This window comes from Sceloporus occidentalis, unplaced genomic scaffold (assembly GCF_023333645.1).
Source record: "Sceloporus occidentalis isolate IW3139 unplaced genomic scaffold, rSceOcc1.0.p SCAF_5, whole genome shotgun sequence".
Classification (NCBI taxonomy): domain Eukaryota; kingdom Metazoa; phylum Chordata; class Lepidosauria; order Squamata; family Phrynosomatidae; genus Sceloporus; species Sceloporus occidentalis.
In genome coordinates, this window is record NW_028316985.1 from 175,743,481 (window position 1) to 175,763,602 (window position 20,122).

The 20,122-nt window shown below is 40.0% G+C and overlaps 1 protein-coding gene across 7 annotated transcripts in view; it reads left to right on the forward strand.

Annotated features, from left to right (window-relative positions):
• Positions 1–12,523, forward strand: part of LOC149313188 (protein lin-54 homolog) — a 37,015-nt gene extending 24,492 nt beyond the window's left edge. For 6 of the 7 annotated variants that reach the window (XM_089526202.1, XM_089526205.1, XM_089526206.1 and 3 more), the window contains 10 exons: positions 1,041–1,199; positions 1,560–1,776; positions 3,233–3,309; positions 3,454–3,651; positions 5,511–5,602; positions 7,220–7,291; positions 7,977–8,079; positions 8,317–8,454; positions 8,789–8,991; positions 9,224–12,523. In XM_089526202.1, coding sequence (XP_089382328.1) covers positions 1,041–1,199; positions 1,560–1,776; positions 3,233–3,309; positions 3,454–3,651; positions 5,511–5,602; positions 7,220–7,291; positions 7,977–8,079; positions 8,317–8,454; positions 8,789–8,991; positions 9,224–9,425 — 1,461 coding nt within the window. In that variant the 3' untranslated portion in view covers positions 9,426–12,523. The remainder of the gene's footprint in view (positions 1–1,040; positions 1,200–1,559; positions 1,777–3,232; positions 3,310–3,453; positions 3,652–5,510; positions 5,603–7,219; positions 7,292–7,976; positions 8,080–8,316; positions 8,455–8,788; positions 8,992–9,223) is intronic. The other variant, XM_089526208.1, reaches the window with a different exon arrangement.
• The last annotated feature ends 7,599 nt before the right edge of the window (positions 12,524–20,122 follow it).

Below are 20,122 nucleotides of genomic sequence, written 5' to 3' on the forward strand. Positions count from 1 at the left end.
AAATAGTTTTCAGTTTTTTAATTCAAGCACTTGTCTGTTGTTAGCCTCAATAAGTTGTACATATCCACAGAATCTAAATCTCTAAAGCTTCCTAACTGGCAAAACATGTTATTAGCCAACCAGCCCACATTGGCTGTGGAGCACTTCTAAGAAGTAAATTCCTTATAGTTCAGTGAGGCTTATTTGCTGCTAAGTGTACTTGGAATTCTCTCATAGTTCTCTATTTCACTTCAGTGGGCTGTAAATTGAAAGAACAGTAGGGAGGAGGGAAGAGCCTGCTTCAGTTTATAAAAGCTTCCTTGTCTGGTTACCTGAAGGTTATGTTAAGTACCACTAGCTACCAGATGAGTAGCAGTTTATAAGCCTGTCACATTTGTGCAAGCTGAAACCATATTGAATGTGTGCTCTCAATTGTGCCTCCTTTTCTTTTTCTGTTCACTTCAGGAGTAATGACAATGGAGATCTGTTTGCATTTTCACTGTTCAAATCTGTCGTTTGTATAGTGTTCTCCATGCTAGACTGATTCAAAAGTTTTCACAAACTCAAGTACCATCATGGGCTTTCTAAAGATACTCTTGCAGCCTTTATGTAATTAGTATTGCATGTTCTCATGTTGTTCCAGTTCATTACTGTGAACATAACACTGTGCATGTGGCATGAAACATATGCTGAATGGCTACCTAGAGATTCTCTAAATAAATAGTCTGTCACAGCTGTGTTACATGTTCTCACTGAGGGAATGCTGACATACAACACATAAATGCAGTTAAGTAACTTTAGACTCTGGACTGAATGCTCTTGTAGCTACCCCCTTTAGGGGTAATGTGCACTATTTCACTGCTTGCTTTGGGGGCTCTCTTACTTATTCCCCCCCCCCCCCCGAGTCGTGCCCTGAGAGTACCACTTGCCAAAAGCATGAAAAGTCTTTTTAACTTGTATATTTGTATCATGTATAATACATTTTGAAGTTGAGGGAGCTGTACTTGTGTGGATCTATCACTTACAGAATGCTTTAATTGAGATATTGAATTTTTGTTAAGCAGCTAACAGTGGTGTCAGTTGCCTCACAACCTCCAAGCTCTCCACAGAAAACAGTTGGTGTTCCACTAAATGTAGCCTTGGGACAACAGATACTTACAGTGCAGCATTCAACGCCATCTTCCCCAGGAAAAGCTGTGGCAAATAGTACAACTACTCAGGTATGCACTATCCTGACTTGTTCTGGGAGCCTCTCTTTCTGCTTATATCTTGCAGCATTACATAAGTTCAGACACTTATTCTTGCTCTCATTTTAATAAACTCAGATGAAATATAAGTGAGAAAAACAGCTTACACCAAACCTAGAAAGCAGTGGTTTTATTATAGCCAAGCTATAATAATAGCACATATTTTGTATATGATATATATAATCATACATTATTATAAGAATCATATATCTGTGCTTTAATGTGAAATGTGAAGGTAAACAATTCCAGTTCTCATTAGAAATATTTGTTTGCCAACAATAAAAAAGTTTGCTATATCAGAACCATTGGAGTAACTTTATTATTGTTCAACAGGCTGTGAAATCTGCAGTACAAACCCTCACTGTAGGTGGAGTGAGTACATCTCAGTTTAAGACCATAATTCCCTTGGCAACAGCACCCAATGTCCAGCAGATTCAGGTACCTGGAAGCAAATTTCATTATGTCCGGCTTGTAACTGCCACCACAGCCAGCAGCTCAGCACAGCCAGCCACTCAGAATCCCAGCACTAGCACAGCACCCCTTCAGCAAGGTAAGTAGTGTAGTTAATTGAATAGTGCCTTCAATTAATAGTGTCCTTAATTAAATTGAATGGTATTTAAGAAGTCCAAATATCTAAGGTTCAGACAAATATCACCTAATTTTCCATGAAAATGTTGATCCTTGGTTAGTTGTGGTTTGGCTTATACTTTCCTCAAAGAGAGGTATATGCTGAAACCCCTTACATGCCTTGTTCAGTAGTCAAAGTATCGGTTTAAGACCATAGCTTGCTTGCTTCAAACTTAATTTTACAGAGCAGTTTGAATTTCTATAGGAGGTTACAAGTGCTGTCTAACTCTGCTATTAGTTGTCCCATTAGTTATGATCAAAAATTCAGTTGTTAATCCTAGCAAGACTAGATCCATTGAATCAATGAAAACATAATAAGTTGAATACTTACATAACTAACAGTTTTATATGATGTTTTCCCTCTATACAAAGTTCTGGGAAATTTGTCGTTTGTATGTATATACAGTGGACCCTCCACATTCACTGGGTTTAGGGGCACATAACCCCCCATGAAAGTGAGAAAACCACAAATAAAAAAAGACTAAGAGCACCTCTCTAGAAATCTAGATCTTCCAGATCAACTGTGTGGTCAACCTCTGTTGGAAGTTGACCATAGAATTGCACTGGAGGCCCTACAGATACCTAGACAAGTGTTCTCGCTAGCAATCTCTAGATCCTCCAGCACAACATTTTGCAGAGGTTGACCATAGAGTTGCACTGAAGAATCTAGAGATTCCTAGAGAGAACATATAATCAAAGCTGCAAATGGGGGGGGGGGGGGCAACTGTAATTTTAAACTGATGTGGGGTAATGTATGAAAAGCTTTGCTTATTAAAGCCATTGCAGTATTCAAGCCCATCACTTGGCTATTAGCAAATGCTCCATTCTTGAGTAAGATCTGCAATAAAATGTTTCAGAGTGGAGTGTATCTACTCTGTTCTGAACTTCATTCAGTCACTCATCTTAACAAGAAAGTATATCTCAACAGATACAGCCCCCTTACAACACACTGTCAATTAAATGGAATTGAAATATATATCAGCTCAAAATTGGCTAGATATGCTCTTATAGATGTACACAATTTGAAAAAACTTCAGTACTTTCAAATACAAATGAGTACAGCATACTTACTTTGTAACCTTGTCATGAGATCCAGAATGGTATTGTGTCTGGCCAACAAAATTGCTGTTTTGCCATTCTTTTCATTTTTATGTGGCTGTGTTCACACAGAGCTGTCTCTCTTCAGCACCGTGACATCATGGTACCCAAAAGGCAGCCAGCATTTCTTGGTGATAGAGAGGCAAATCAGGGTGGGTGCATTAAGTAGCCCTCTATTTTATGAGAGTGACAAACTGGACTGCTAACCAAAGTTGTCCATCACATAAATGGATTTGCATCAAATGTTGTATGTTGCTCCTGATGCTTTTTCTTTTGAATAGCTAAGCCAATGGTGGTGAATGCAGCACCTGTGCGAATGTCGGTCCCAATTGTCCCAGCAGCACAGACTGTCAAACAGGTAAGTTCTGTATACCTCTACTTAATATGGAGCCATTTTCTTTCAGTCACCTGGAATGTATTAAGATATTTATAAAATAATTTTCTAAAAAGCTTAAGATCTTATCTGCAGTGGATATGTCATGAATATTTCCTTCCCTTGTAGGTGGCACCCAAACCGATTAATCCAACATCACAGATAGTTACTACAAGCCAGCCCCAGCAAAGACTTATTATGCCTGCCACACCACTGCCACAGATCCAACCAAACCTCACCAACCTCCCCCCAGGGACTGTGCTGGCCCCAGCCCCTGGTGCAGGAAATGTGGGATATGCAGTTCTCCCAGCTCAATATGTCACGCAGGTATGATGTTGATGTACAGATGAAATTGACCAAAATAATTAATGAGGAGTGTGTCATGGTTATATTTTAGCCAATTAGGGGACTTTTGAGTATTTGTTTAAATGACAGTTAGAGGGCTTAGGCTTCAAATACCCCAGAATATTTTCTTCCTGTTGTACTTCTTATTATTAAAAAAACTAGACATGTTCTGAAATTCTGATGAGATAATACATTCCCAGCTTCAGACTTATGTGGTCAGTAATATTTGCTGGAATGGGGGGGTGAGGGACCTTTGGGTTTCCTCTGCTTTGATAACCAAGACACAGGGCTTTTTTCTTTTTTTTACCTTTTTAATGGGTAAATGTTGGTGGCACAATGACACTACACATGCTTCTTCATTTTCCTATGATGATACATCTGTGATGTGCCCCATCTTTGTCTTGTACTGCAAGCTATATCAGGAAATTGTTATTCTTGGAATAATGTCACTGGCCAAAAGTTGACAGAAAAAGAGGGTGGAAATTGATGCCACCTATGTCGATCCTGCTATAATGGACAAAGAATAGTAACTTGTGGCATCCAGTATAGCAACTCAATATTCATGGCACATGTCAGTCCATTTCCTTGTGACAAATAATATCCACTCTGTGGGAATAGCCATGAATTGCTATTTTCTCCTTTTGAAAGCAAGGGGTAGAAAATGTGTAAATAAAATAGTTACATTGGGGCTTAATGGATTGCAAATCATTGTGAAGAGCTTTTGTAGGAAAACAATTACACCCACACCCTCCTTCATAGTCAAAATGGCTAAGAGATTACTGTTCTAGGAAATAAGATGCAATCTGATCTAATTTATGAGGCAATCAGCCTGGTGGAATTTATTTGATGCAGTGCTAAAGCAACAAAAAAAAGTATCTCCTGTCACAATTAGTGATAGGGAAGAACAGTTAAAAGTAGCAGGGAGGAAGGTGTTTTCAGCACCCACTCTTAAGTAGGTACAAAGAGAGGAAGAACCATTATCAGCATTTATGTCAGCTAAGAATAAATTCTTGGCAAAGTTGTAGGTTACCTGTTGTTTGTTCAGGGAATTTTGTTCTAACCAGTTTTGAAAAATGATTTGACATTCAACCTAGAAACTGAAAGATGAGAGAATGAAAAACAGACTTCAGGTATATTCTGAGAACTCAGTAATTCAAAGACTGTGGACTACATTAAAATATATATGGACTATAAGTTTAATAGAAGAAGAAAAAATTTAGTCCAAGTGTTAGAAATTGGTTTAATAGCAGCAGACACAAAAGCAAATAGTACAGTTATGAAGGAATTCTAACAATTTTATAAATGAAAAGCATCTTGTATGTTTCTGAAAAAGAACAAAATTGAAGTCATTTTCCTCATTAAAATTATTATTGTCCTTTTTGACTTGCTATGAACTCTGGCATAAAACAGTGAAAGAACTTTGATAGTAGAGGCTGTAGATCAGCTGTACAGTATCTTCAAATTGATTCTTGGAGTTTTTAATGAAGCAGGGTGTTTTGCTATATATGGTGATAGCTGCTGAATTTTTCAGCCTAGGCACCCAAAAATTGTGGTGGTGTGATGAGACAGGCGCACTGAGACAAGCTTCTGTCTTGTTATAGTCAGAGTGAAACATTATAACATCATGAAAGTGGTTTCCATTAGCACTAGAAACCTATGTATATACTGAACCTAAGGATATAATCCACAGATGACAGAATCCTCCTCCTTTCTAAAAATAACCATGAGAAATGCTTTCTGACGCTTGAGCAAAGAATAAGCAGTGTGTGATTAATGTTGCTGTTTGTGAAAGTACTAAACTACAAAACACTGGGTCGTGTACTAACTTTGTGCTCTTTTAGCTGCAGCAGTCATCCTATGTATCCATAGCAAGCAACGCCAGTCTTAGTGGGACATCTAGTATCCAGACCCAAGCTCGACTGCCATTCAATGGGTGTGTATTGTGCAGATGAGTTTAAATTGTTATTTTTTTGCACAACATTTAAATCAAATGGGAAGAGAAGCGATTCAGGGAAAATGATATTCATTGTTTGGCTGCTATAATCACAAGTGCACTTTTAGGGGCAGGAAACCATTTTCTTCCATAGCACTACCCCTTATCCCCTTGCTTTGTTAGCATATGGCTTGGCTGACTTGCTTAAGTCATTTTATTTAACCACTAGCATACCTCACCACAAAGGCATGGGACATGAACACACATGAACACAGACAACTGAAATAGATAAAACCACTGTTGATATGAATCCTACCTTTGAATCCATCCATTATACTTCTGCATTTCTCACCATTTGGTATTTAGTCCAGGACTGCTGGAAGTTGTAGCCCAACAACATTTGGAGGTCAACACAATTTCAATCCCTGGCCTAGAGCTAGGCAATGTTTTAGAAGTAGTAATAAGTTTCCATGGGGTGCCAAGACTTGGGGTTTGGTCAAGTCTTAGGGAAGGGAACTCTACAAAAGTGGGGTAGGTTCATAGAATGCCTCTCTAGTCCTTGGTGCTAAAATGCAAAGGAGTGAACAGTGTTGGTCACTGTTATAAATAGTGATAGAATGTTTAAGTAAAGATGGCCCCTTCATTGCAGTTTTCCCCATGTTTCTGATAGTAAGGTACACTTGGTTTCTAATACCTGAAAAACAATTTCTGCAGTATGAGTTTCAGTGGACTTTAGTTTTTACCTACAGAAGAGTAGGTATTTTTCCTGCATTAACTATTGATGTAGGCTTGCCTCCTGACGAAAAGGGAGAATATGAAGTAGTGACTTCTGCAGAACCTCAACAGAAAGTTACTTCCTCAGAGTAGTAATTGTTCTGCATCTTTGCATTTGGAGTGATTTAAGTTATACCTACTGACTGCTCCCAACAGAATTACTTGCCTCTGGTAGAAACTGACTAGAAAGAAACAAGGCCAGAACAAGTAATAAATCAGAGAAAAAGCAATAACGTGACTCCTATGGATAATGATCCTATAATAGATTTTGTTTGATTTATTTATCAGCTGTTTTTGTTTTGTGGCACATAGTGTGCTCTAGAGGCAACTATTATGTTCCTGTTCTCTTGAGTATGGTATGCCTGGATTGTGTAGGCTGCTCTGAGGCAGAATTGTCCCATGACAAGGATAGGCAACAGTGTTGGATCCAGGAGCCAGCCTTCTGACCCTGGGACTCTAAGGCTGTGTGGCATGCCAAACAAAATGATGCAAAACTGAAAGGTGTCAGGAGTCCACTCTTGGTTTTGAATTCTTTTTAAAATGTTAAACAATACAGGGCATCCCTGCAATTCACCTTTTTTATTTACACCAGAAAAAGGGCAACCTGTAGGTGGGCCAAGCATCACAGAATTGGGAATTGCAAGTGGAACAAGTCTGGAGACCACACAATTCTCACCACTAGCCTAAAGCTAGACAACATTTTAGCATTGTGGAGTTGTACATGGCCTCTCCAAGGCCATATTTTTCTCACCCTCATATTACAGCTTTTGCATTTCTATAGTAACTACTCTCATTTTTTATCTTGAGGGGAAAATACCTAAAGATGTTATAATTGTTTTGCAGAGTAATTCCTTCTGAATCTGCAAATCGTCCCAGAAAGCCATGCAACTGTACAAAATCACTGTGTCTTAAACTGTAAGTATAATCCTTTCTGTTAACATCTTCAGATGTTAAAAAAACCATTTCCCTTCCAACAATGACATGTATGTATTGCAGCTGGCTGTTAAGAGAATAAACAAATGGAAAGCTTAAGTCCTATGGATTCTAAATTGTTATCTCATCTCACTGAGCAGCAGAGGATACACATACAATCTGCACATGGACCAATGAGCTCCATGATCATAGTAGCATGAGATTTTTTGTGATGTTACATGCTGCTTGAGAACAGGGTAAATCATTGCACCTGGAGGCAAACCATCAGTGAGCTTGACTGGCTGAGCAAGCAACACTTCTGTCTACTGGCCACAAGTGGATCTACTTTATAGTTGCTAGGCTGATAAAGAAAGCAGATGTCCCACCCCTGAAGTCCCCCCCCCCCGGGAAGTCCAGCTAACACCTGGTGCCGGAAGGCGTTTTATTTTGGGCACTCAGTCCCTAAAGGTTTTGCCATCACTGGTGTAGGATGTTGCCTTTGCCTTCTATTCAGTGATTCCCTGTTCCCTTTCAATTCTCTGTGTCACAACCTGCCCAAGCAGCAGGTTCTCCATCTATTTGGAGAGTCTGGACATTGTGAAATGTCTAGCTGTATATGGCTAGTTGTATAAAGTGGTCAAGAACAAACGCATACTTTTCCAACCATCACTGAGATTTTCTTTTTTAGGTATTGTGATTGCTTTGCCAATGGTGAGTTCTGCAACAACTGCAACTGTACAAATTGTTACAACAACCTGGACCATGAAAATGATAGACAAAAAGCAATCAAGGTAAGATTTACTTTTTAAAAAGAATACTCTAGTAAGGTAAATTCTAAGTAAATTTATTTTAGAATGTCATTGATACCTTGAAAGAGAGTCTCCCCCTCTTTATTTTATTACCTTTGAGTGAGTGGGACTGGGAGGCATGATAGCTACTTTTTAAAAAATTAAGAACCGTGAGAGTTCTAACATCATTTACTTTCCTTGTATGTACAATGATGGACTTCTTTGCCTCTGACTTATTAGGCCTGCCTTGATAGAAATCCTGAAGCATTCAAGCCCAAAATAGGGAAAGGAAAAGAAGGTGAATCAGATAGGCGACATAGCAAAGGTTGTAACTGCAAGCGGTCTGGGTGCCTCAAAAACTATTGTGAATGTTATGAGGTAAGACTTGTAATAACACTGTCTTTCTTTCCCCTTTGATTATCATTTTTCTTCTCTGATTCAGTCATGCAGCATCTGTATAATGGCTCTGAGATATATATCTCTAACCTACACTATTTTAGGCCTAACATTCAGTGCCTCTTTGAAGTCCAAAATTATCTCCAGTTTCTGACAGTAATGTACGGAGAGATTAAAAACAAAAATTTATTATGACAGTGTTTGTTTGGATTAATAGGGCATATTTATCTGGCTGGTATCCTAAAAAAACAGTAATTATGACTGCTGAATTGAATACATTGTTATACAACTTTAAAAAATTCTAATACTTTTTTAGGCAAAGATTATGTGTTCTTCAATTTGCAAATGCATTGGCTGCAAGAACTTTGAGGAAAGCCCAGAGCGGAAGACATTGATGCATTTGGCTGATGCTGCAGAAGTACGAGTCCAGCAACAAACTGCTGCAAAAACAAAGCTATCCTCACAGATTTCAGACCTGTTGACAAGGCCAGCACCAGTGCTCACGAGTGGAGGAGGAAGGTCTGTTCACATCCACTTTGTTGACTTTGTGCAGTTTCTTATATAATGTTATTCAGAGAGGTACCCAGCAACATGCACTTCACAGTTTGAAGAATTACAGTGGCATGCTAAAGGATGTCTCTGGCTCTTGTTCTTGTTCTTTACCAATATTGTGATGCTTGGCTAAAATAAATCTAGGTTGTCACCCCACTCTATTGTATGCAGCTGCTCAAGTTTGTTATTTTCTTTCCAGGTTGCCCTTTACCTTTGTGACGAAGGAGGTTACTGATGCGACGTGTGACTGCTTACTTGCGCAGGCCGAGCAGGCAGAGAAGGCAGGCAAATCAAAAGCGGCGGCAGAGCGGATGATTCTAGAGGAGTTTGGGCGTTGTCTGATGAGAATCATTAACTCAGCAGGGAAGTCTAAAAGTGACCCTTGTGCCATGAACTGCTGACTCCTGAAAATGAGCTATAGTCTGAACAGGACACTAAAAGGCACATGGACACTTTGGTTCACAGCAGCATTCTTCATTCTTGGTGCTGCTTGGTTTTTGTTGGTGTGTGTTAATATTGAAGCTTTGTAATGACATGTACCATTGTAACTTCTATTTAACATACACAGTGTGTATTTTCCCCATTCTCAGCCTCTAAAATTGTACAGAACTGTGCAAGTTTTAGATGGCTTCCTCCCTTTTCGCTGTTAGAAAATGTTATTCAGACAATTTAACTTATTATTTGAAATGTATAGTTTTGAATTTTGTATAGTGGGGTGCGGGGGTAATGGACACTGCCAAGTCTATTAGAAATATCTCTTGAGCACATTTAACTGAAATTCCTGGACATATGTTCCTAGCATATTCCCTCAGCTATGCAACACAGATTTTGTTGGCATCAGCATATAGATAAGAGTAGATCATCTTTGGATGAGTTGGTGGTGAACAAAAGTCAATAAAGATAAATATTTGCTGAAAAGCAATTCAGAAAGAGATGCAAATCTGTCAATTGTCTTGGCTGCAGTTCTGATTTCAGTGGAAATACTTCTTGTATTAATTAAGAGTAATGCATTACCAGAGCTAGATAAGGAAATATACACTGATATATAAAAATCAGGGTCAAAACTTGTGTCTTAGCTTCAGAATATCATAAAACAATTTTGTTTTGTTTTTTTAAAAAACAATATATCATTGTAATACTAGCTCTAAATTTTAATAAACCCCACTTATTTGGTTTTTGGAAATATCCAATATTTTTGGACAGATTTTAATGTAACTAAGAGACTTTTTAAATTTATGCTGCGTCCTGGACGTCCCTCAGGCCATTGGAGGCAAAGCTTTCTTGGCTTTTTCTCTTGAGCTAGCTACCATTATTCAAGAAACAAATTCTTTGTAAGTCCTTAATCGCCCCAGATATGTTTCATTAGGAGAACATAAGGGGTAATTATGTAATACAGTAATATTTTATGGCATCTCAAATTTGGCTTCATGTACTTCCACTGCATAAAGCTGGAAAAAAAATCCAATGTTAGGCTGTATGCTAATATAAAAGGGTTGATGCAGCCAATGTTTTGTTTTATGTACCATCTAGAGAGGAATTTGTTGTGTCACTCTCTTTAACATTGCATGAGAAAGAGGGGGAACATAGGATTACCTTTAATTCCTATATAATGACAAATGTTGTTGCTCACTGCACTCTAACCTTTTCTTTAATTCCCAGGTAGTGACCAAGACCCACAAATGATCATACTATAGATGCTTGCCCTAAAAGGATAATTTCTCACTCCCACACTAGATTGCATGGTAAGATCCTTTTGAAGGGAGATTCTCAGTCAGTTTGTGACTGGCATTGGAGGAATCCCCTTCAGCACACTGAAAGTGGCTTTTAGGATCTCATTGTCAGTGGAAATACATAAAACGAGTCAAAGATTGCCTCCAAGCATGTGTGCTGTTTCAATACTGAAGTGTTGAGGGTGCAGTTCTCTAAGGATGAGGTGTGTGTTACATACAGATCTGGCTAGAATATACAGTACTCAGTTCACTGGATGGTATTAAATCATTTGGAATTGTTAAATTCCATGTACTTTAGTGCATCTGCTTTCATTGGATTGTGGCTGAGAGGATTGAGAAAGTGGAACTGTTCATGTGGAATTGTTCATCTGCCCACGTAGCAAAAAAAGATCCGTCATATAAATCTGGGTGTTTCAGGAGGGAGGAAATCCGCCAATTTTGTTTCTTTCTTTTAGCAGAAAGCAGAGGCCTGAATTGTTCAGATTGGCTGTATCCAAATTAACTGCAACCCATATGTATTTTTGATATGTTTCAGTTCAGCCAAATTTTAAATATATTTTAGTAGTGTGGTGTGTTAACTTTACACTGTATTAAAAGGAAACTAGACCTAGAGATTACCTGGTGGAACAGGAAAAAAGGATGAAATTGCATTGTTTGAACGGAGGTGCGTAGAAGCAAGAACATTTGTTAACAAATACAATTAAAATGTATAAACACGTCTGCATGTTTTTCTAGCACAGCAAACTGTTGGATAAATTTCATGAATGGTTATGAATTCCATGTTTCACTTTACAAAGCACTTCCTAAATATCTTAGTCTGCTCTGTAATTATTATGCTGCGATTGTTTAAAAGGGATTTTTTCACAATATACCTGTACATATGTATTCTATTATGTATCTGTGCATGCACGCACATGGTTACACATACACATCCTGAAAGGGAAGATGTTCATTTTTGCAGAATATTTTACCAGCATAGCTCTTAATTGGATAAAGTCTGTAGTACTCAGAGGTGGAGAGAATTCACCTTTTACTAATTACATCAATATCCATATGATGAAAGATTTGTATAAATGTAAATTACTGTAAGTGAATAAAGTAATACCTGATCAAGTTATTTTTAAAAAAATGCATCCTTTTGGCTAGAACTAAATTGTTTAATTTTGTAAATATTGTGTCTTATTCAAACTCGCACCTTTTTTGTGATGTGTATTTATAAGTGTGCAGAAAACCTTTTGTGAAGTTTGGATTCCAGTTGTAGATTATGTATGATGGAACTATGTGTAAAAGATTTGAAAAAGGTGCAATCAAAGATCTAGTTTCCTGTCTCTTAGAAAAAGCTCTCCCTTGTACTTAGCTTGGTTCTTCCACCTCTCTTGTTTTTGTTTTTAAACTTGGTCATTTGCATTAAATTCAAGAACAAGCTGGTAAAAATAATCAACTTCTCAGGAGATACTGGGAGAAAATGTATGGAGCACACCTGCAGCATATTTGTCTCCATTTCGCTGGAGCTTGGTAGTATTCTATCAAAGCCCTTTCAGAAATGATTGGCAGGTGCCTAGCCAGAAGGCTTTTGTATCATATTAAACGTCAGCAGATTTTGAGAGGGAAGGGTAGCGGGGATTAATTTTCTAGTTCTGGTTTACATCTAAATAGAGTTAAATTTATATTTACTAGACCTATTCAAAGAGTACACTTTTTCTATATTGTAAAAAACAAATGTCAGATAAATCACAAGGAAAAAATAATAAAATGTTTATACTATTATGTACAAATGGACTTTCCCTTCTTTCTTTCAGTAACCAGGGATATGAAGGGCTTTATTATTATTATTTAAACGGTCAGATTCTATGAACATGATGACAGGCATCAGCTGGCAGGAGCCATTTCCCAGGTCCTAAAATGTCTTAGTATGCTAAAGACTGAACTTCTCGTTTCTCTATCCCCGTATGGTTTGTCCACTGATATGCACCCTGTTGAATAGGCACACTGCCTTAACCTCATTCCCTTCATTTGTTCCTTACCTTCAGTGTTGCCAGAGTTGCTTCTGCAGCCTTTTCTGTCTTTTCACTAAAAGCTATGGCCCATACCTAGGGTTGCCACATCCCGGCGGGGGGGCGGGACTTTCCCGCTTTTGGACCGTTCTGCACAGTCCCGCCACGGTTTTGACTTTGTCCTGGGCGCCCCCCCGGGTTTTGTTAGGGCGCCGCCACCGCGGCGCCTTTGGCTGCTTTTACCTATGGCCACCAATGTGGCTGCTTCTTCGGCTGCTCTTGCAGCCGCTGCCTCCGCCACCAGTGTGGCTGCTCCTTCAGCTGCTCTTGTGGCCACCGCTGCCAAGCAAGCCCCCAGAGCTCCGCGCAGGCACGCGCAGGGCTCAATTGGAGGCTGGACCTCCTCTGGCAGGCTGGCCAATAGCGGAACAGCCCGCCCCCTGCTTCAGGAGTCTGTGACTCCTGGCAGGGGGCGGGGCTGTTCCAGCTCTCTGCCCCCATTGGCCGCCCAGCTTAAAGAGGAGGAGTTCTCCTCTGTTTGCTCCCCGTGGGCCAGCAAGGAACTTCTGAGGCGGTTGGAGGGCAGCAGCGGGCAAGCGGGGGTAAGGGAGGGCAAGGGGGAGCAAGCGAGGGCAATATTATGGTTATTAGCACCCAAAGACCTAGCTGTGTGAGTCAGTTTTGTGGCCCAGGGGACTGGTCACCCTGCAAGAGGTGTATTGGGGAGAAATTTGTGCGTGTGGATGATGGCTGTGGTGTGTTTGTATAACTTGATGGCTGTGGTGTGTCTGTGTTTTTGCATGCTTTCCAGTTGTTCAGGACTCATGTCACACTCTCTCAGCCTCACAGAAATGGGGGTTCAAAAATGGGGGTTTTTTGGCAAGATTTCTCTTTGCCATCTTTCTGTGAGGCTGAGACAGTGTGACATGGTCAAGGTCACCCTCTGGATTTCATAGCTGAATTTGCATTCAAAACCTGATCTCCAGAGTCATGGTTCAGTGCTCAAACCATACATGACACTGGTTGTCATACAAAAAATTTACAGGGGAAAAAATGATGATGGCAGAAGAGTTACAGGCCTATACCCCTTGGAAAATAGTGAAAGGATTATTATTTGCATATTTCTGGATCCTATTACCTTGGATATCAAGCCTGCAAATGTGGAAGGCTGACTGGATTGATCATATATTATGGAATGTAGCTAATAAGAAAACATTTTGAACCCTGTATTAAATTACTTGAATATCATTGTTGATCAGATTAAACTGGACATCAGTATTAGTGAAGCCTGTAATTTTTATTACTTGACAGGTAGTTGGCCACTGCTCGCTCTCCTATTTGTCAAGAGACCCACAGCAGCCTACCATCCTCCATTTTCCTTGAATTTCCTACATTTTGACTAAATGTCCTACATTTCGCTGTCCTAAACCTATGGGCAGCCCAAACAGCCTAGCCGACCTTAATTTCAGCCCCTACCTCCTATCCAAGTTGGGCACCCCTGCTTTAACACCATGCAATTTCTTTCCCAAAGAAGGAAAGGAAAGGGCCCTTTATTTTTATTTATTTTATATATTTTATAAAAAAATATTTCACAACAGAGGTCTGCCTTGTTGTGGCAATGGTGATAATATTGATACCATCAGCCTGGTATCAGTATCATCACCATCAAGGCTTTGCGATGGTCCAAAAACTTGTATTTCTTAAGAAGCCCAATGAGTTTCGGGGGTGCTTTGATTGAGATTTCCTGCATGGCAGAATGGGGTTGGACTAGATGGCCCTTGTGGTCTCTTCTAACTCTACGATTCTAGGATTGTCACCAGTTTGCCTTCTTTAGAGGCTGTTACCATAAATGTCTGTAGCTGCAGCCTGCCCTCTCCATCAAAGTGGTTTCTTCTAATACATAGAGAGTTGGGCAAAACTCTCTAGGCTTTTTAAGAAATGTTTTTGGACCATCACAGCATGTGGAACTTTATCTTCTTTTTCTTTTCTACTATGAATATGTGCTTTCCAAAGTTTGTTTTGTACCACAGTTTTTCAGTCATTACAGTTTGGATGTGTGTGTGTGTGTGATCATCAAAGTCCTATTGTGTTTTAGTTAGTTACTGTTTAGTGTTTTAGTTTAATATCTTAGTATTGTATAATAATCTTAGTGTACCCTAGCATTTGATTGTTACTGTTGTGTGCGTTCGAGACATTTGAAATCCACACTGCAGGGGACATTTGGGGAAATCTTTTCACAGTAACCCAAAGGGGTCTGAGGCCGAGAGATAGTGACTTTCCAGTCCAAAGTGTATTTTTTTACCCTTTTCATGCTAACATTTGTCTGAAAAGCATAGAAATACCTTTTGGATTGGAAAGGCGCACTCTGTCAGCCTCAGAGACAGTGGGCCTCCTCCACATCATCATCATCATCATCTTTGCCAAATTGTTTTCACATATTTCTATATGAGGATACAATTTGGCAAAGGTGATGAATGCGATGGTGATGATATTAATACCAGCAAGCTGGGCTCACCATCTCTGAGGCCGAGAGAGAATGACTTTGTTAGTGCATATCAATTTATATTAAATTTTGGAGTGTGTGTGGAATTCACTTTGACCCCAAGCCGACCTCTAGGAGCACCACCATTTCTCCAAGGCAGGGATGTCATGTAGTCAGCTTGCAAAGGAAGGGGTAGGAGCCCTAGAGAAAAGGATTGGAAAATCCCCACAGGAAGTTTGGAAGTTGCTAGACAAGAACAACCATCACCCCCAAAAGAAGATTCTTTGTCTTTGGCCTCACACTTGATGGCTCAGTGATTAAGTCATTGGCCATCTATTCATCTGTTTGCCTTCCTTGATTGTGTTCAGATGTAGGTGCATTGACTCACTCTATTCTTTACCTTGGTTTAACAAAAGCCCAGGTCTTCATACCCTTTGTCTTGTCTGAAGTTAAGCCATCACATCAAGTTCATAGCAAGTTCTAAGCATACACCAGGGTGCTACATTCAGAATACAGCCTGGCTTCATGTCAGACCGAACTCTGATTTTAGCTAGCCCTGTCATCTCATCATCTATATCCATATCTGGTTCTCTCTGAGCCAACAGAGTGCGCCTTTCCAGTCCAAAGTGTATTTTTTAGGCTTTTCAGACTAACAGAAGTCTGAAAAGCATAGAAATACACTTTGGGTTGGAAAGGCGCACTCTCTCGGCCTCAGTGGCTCTCTCACACTGTAGCGGTGGTGGTGATTATGATATTATAAGTCCTGTCTGTGTGTGTGTGTGTGGGGGGGGGGGGATTGAGGTCCTGCCACACCTTAATCAACAATGTCACCACCTCTGGACATTCTTGTTTTGCACCACTAGCCATCATGGCTCAGTGTTACATAATCTCAACAGCTATGAACAGACAACTGAAATATGCCCTTGTGGTTTTTGTTAGAATCTTCATATTTGAAGGCATGGCTCCCAATCCCAAGAGGAAGACGAAGTTTAAAGGGGAATATACAAGAGAGTTCCCATCCATAAAGCGGGGGCGCACGGAATTCGAAGCAACATGTGTTCTGTGCAAGTATGTTCATATTATAAACTAAGTGGAAATGAAAATTACTAATTATTACTCCATCCCTAAATGTTACTTATGTAACATCATTTTTTTCCCCATTTTCACAGCTCTTATTTTTCCATATCGCATGGTGGGAGAAATGACATCACCTCACCTTGCAACCACGAAGCATTTGAATGCTGCTAAATGTGCTTCAGCCTCCAAGCAGTTAACATCATTTTTTCCACCAGGCAAATCTGAAGCAAAAAACGTTGCTTTAGCAGAGGTAACATTCGCCTTCCACAGTGTTAAGCATCACCAATCATACAATTCAACAGCATGCACAAGCAAGTTGATGTCTGAAATTTTTGAGGACTCTAAAATAGCTAAAACCTTTTCAAGTTCAAAGACAAAGACTGAGGCAGTGGTAAATGATGTAATTTCACCTTTAATTCAAGCTGAGTTAATGAAAAGCCTTGACAAATGTGGTTTTATTGGTGTTAGTACAGATGCTAGCAACCATAATTACCATAAAATATTCCCAGCCATTGTTCAGTACTTTGACAAAGAAGAGGGTGTTCAGTCAAAGCTTTTAGAATTGGTGGAATTGCAGAATGAAACTTCTGACACTGTTTCAGAATACCTTCACAGTGTTGTTGTACATCAAGGAATTGATGGGAAAATTAGCTCATTTGGGGGAGACAATACAAACACCAATTTTGGAGGTTTGTCAAGGCAGGGGACAAACAATGTGTTTACCAAACTGCAATCTAAGCTAGGCAGAACAGTTGTTGGAGTTGGGTGTCCTGCCCATATTTTGCACAACTCCATACAAATCGGGGTTTGCTATCTCTGTCGATATTCACGCTACTATAGAGAGGGTGTATAATCATTTTTCGATATTCACTGTTAGGGCTGCATCACTTATGGAATATTGTGAGTTTGTGAATGCAACATACCATGATCTCTTGAATAGTGTAAAAACTAGGTGGTTAAGTCTCTTTCCAGCAACTGAGAGGTTCTTGCTGATGTTTGAACCATTGAAGACCTATTTTTTGTCTGTCGATACATGCCCAGTTCATATTACATCTTTTTTCTCTGATGAAGCTGGGGAGGTCTATTTTTGGTTTGTACATTCACAAATGAGTCTCTTTCAAATGGCAATGTGCAAAATTGAGAAAAAAGACATTTCAGTGAATGAAGTCAGATTGGTTTTAGAGGAAGTAATTAAAACTGAATGAAAGGCATAGTCAAGCTTTCCTGTCCACAAAGGTAAAGACTCTGTTACGTGATCTACCTGAAACAAGATCTGTAACAATTAGAAAAGAATTTATGTCATTTTATGAAGAAAGTGTGAAGTATCTGTCAAAATGGAGCGAGACTCTCTCTGAACTCAAACATTTTGATTGGCTACTTCTAGTCATCAGTTTCATGGGAAGAGGCAGATTGTACTTTTTTGTGGCTAAGGAAAAATAGTTGTTGTAAGATTGATGAAGGAAGGCTGTTTGATCAGCTGACAAAACTGAAGGCTTTTCTGTCTGAGACTCAAACAGATTCTGACTCGGATACTTTGGCACACAAGAAGTGGGTTTTATTTTTTAAAAGCTGTGTTTCGGAAGAACAATATTCTGAGCTTCTGAAGGTAGTGCAGTTTTACTTCTCTCTTCCAGGGCATAATGCCAATGTAGAGAGAGTTTTCTCACTGATGAATGCCCAGTGGACTGATGAGAGGAACAGATTAGCTTTGCCATCTATTCGGGCCATTCTGGACATACAGTACAACATGGCCAATGAAAGTTGCTCTGATTTTTACAAACTAATGAGCAGCGAAGAAAAATCAAAGTATCTTGCGAAAGTACACACTTCTGAGAAGTACAGTTTGTGCAAGAAACCTGAAACCAAGGGCCCATCCACATCCACTTCTTGTTAAACCACCTTGATATGTTAAATATGCATGCCCATGTTAAGTGTTAAACCCAAAGGGTTTGGTTATGGAAGCAACTGAAACATGTAAGAGGCTATGTTAAACATAGTCATGTTAAATGTTAAACCATGTTAAGTGTTAAACCCAAAGGGTCTGGTTATGGAATAAGCCTCTGAAATATGCAAGAGGCCATGTTAAATAAAGCCATGTTAAATGCCCAAATGTGTGTCGTGTGTGTTTTGGAATGGAGGGGGGAGGTTTGGCCAGAAAGGGAAGTACATTTCAGCCATCTGTCTAGGAATAATGCCAAAATGTCATCCATTTTGATCATGCCTAAGAAACATGCATTTATATTAACATTTTTTTAAAAATCAGCAATTTTTTTCACATGTCCCCCATTTTTTAAAAAAGTGTCCTCCATTTGAAAATCTTGTCCTACATTTGCCCCAGTTTGAAGGTCCTGACTTATGGCAACCCTACCCATACCCATTTCATCTGTTGTCTGCACCATTGCAGTCTTCTCCCCTCTAGTTTTATATATTGTTCTCTTTTGTTCTCTCAGGTCCAAAACACACAACGGAAATACTACAACACTATCTGCCCTCCATCTTCATGGTGGTGCCCTACCTTCATCTATTGCCCTCAGTGCAGGCTGGATTGCAAAACTGGATTTGCCAGTTCATTTGTAATTTGAATTGACAGCCTCACATACCAATGGCATATACATACATATATGACTTCCACTCTACCAAATGCATCTGAGGAAGTAGACTGAAGTCTACAAATGTTCATGCTGCCAACTTCTTTCTCTCAGTGAGCCTCAAAGGTGCTACAAGATCTCTCTACATACTGATTCTACAGACTAACATGGCTATATCTTTGAATTCTAGCACAGCAGGAATACTTGTTTAAGACAGGAAAAGAGATTCCACCTCAGTGTTAGGAGGAACTTCCTTGACTGTAAGAGATGTTCGACAGTGGAACACACTCCCTCAGAGAGTGATGGAGTTTCTTTCTTTGGAGGCCTTTAAACAGGGGCTGGATGCTTCGATTGTGAGTTCCTGCACGGCAGGAGAGTTGGAGTGGAGGGCTCTTGACTCTATTCTGTGGTCCTAAGACCACTTTAACTGCCCTGGCTCAATGCTAGGGGATTGTGGAAACTAGTTTTGTGAGACATTTAGCCTTCTCTGTTAGAGAGAGCTCTGGCGCCACAATAAACTACAATTCCCAGGATTCCCTAGCACTGAGCCAGGGCAATTGAAGCGGTCTCGAACTGAACTATTTCTGCAGTGTGTTTGGGACCTCGTATGTATCTAGCACTCTTGTTGCCGAACAAAGTTCACTTCTGCCATTGCTTTGTTCACGTGACGTTCCTCCTTAAACCCCACGCCGTCTGCTGCAGAAGCACCTCTGTCCCTTCGTTCCAAATGACTCCATGACTGAAGTCGGAGGCTTTCATGGCCGGCATCCATAGTTTTTTGTGGTTTTGGGGAGCCCTGTGGCCATGTTCTAGGAGAGTTTACTCCTGACGTTTTGCCATGCGTCTGTGTCTGGCATCTTCAGAGGATGCCGAATGGATGGCCGTGGGGCGCCTTCTGTGTCGCAGTCCTTCCAATCCCCCTTCGAAGCACACCTTGCCCACATTGTTGCCACAACTTCCTAGTCCCCACAGTCGACTGTTCATGGCTTATGTAACTGAAGCAGCTGCGCATGGCTTCCTCTTTGTATGTGTGTGTGTTTTGTTTTTTTAAATCCTGCCTGTGTTATATTCCTCTGGGATTTTAGGCTCCAAAGGTAGAGCCCTGTCAGTCTGTAAAGACCAGTATGCAAAGAGATCTGCAAAAATGGCTGTGTGGCCTCTAGTCAGTGGGACTGCTGCTGCCCCAAAACCGCCATTGGTGTTCCTCCCTCACATTCCCGCCTCTCC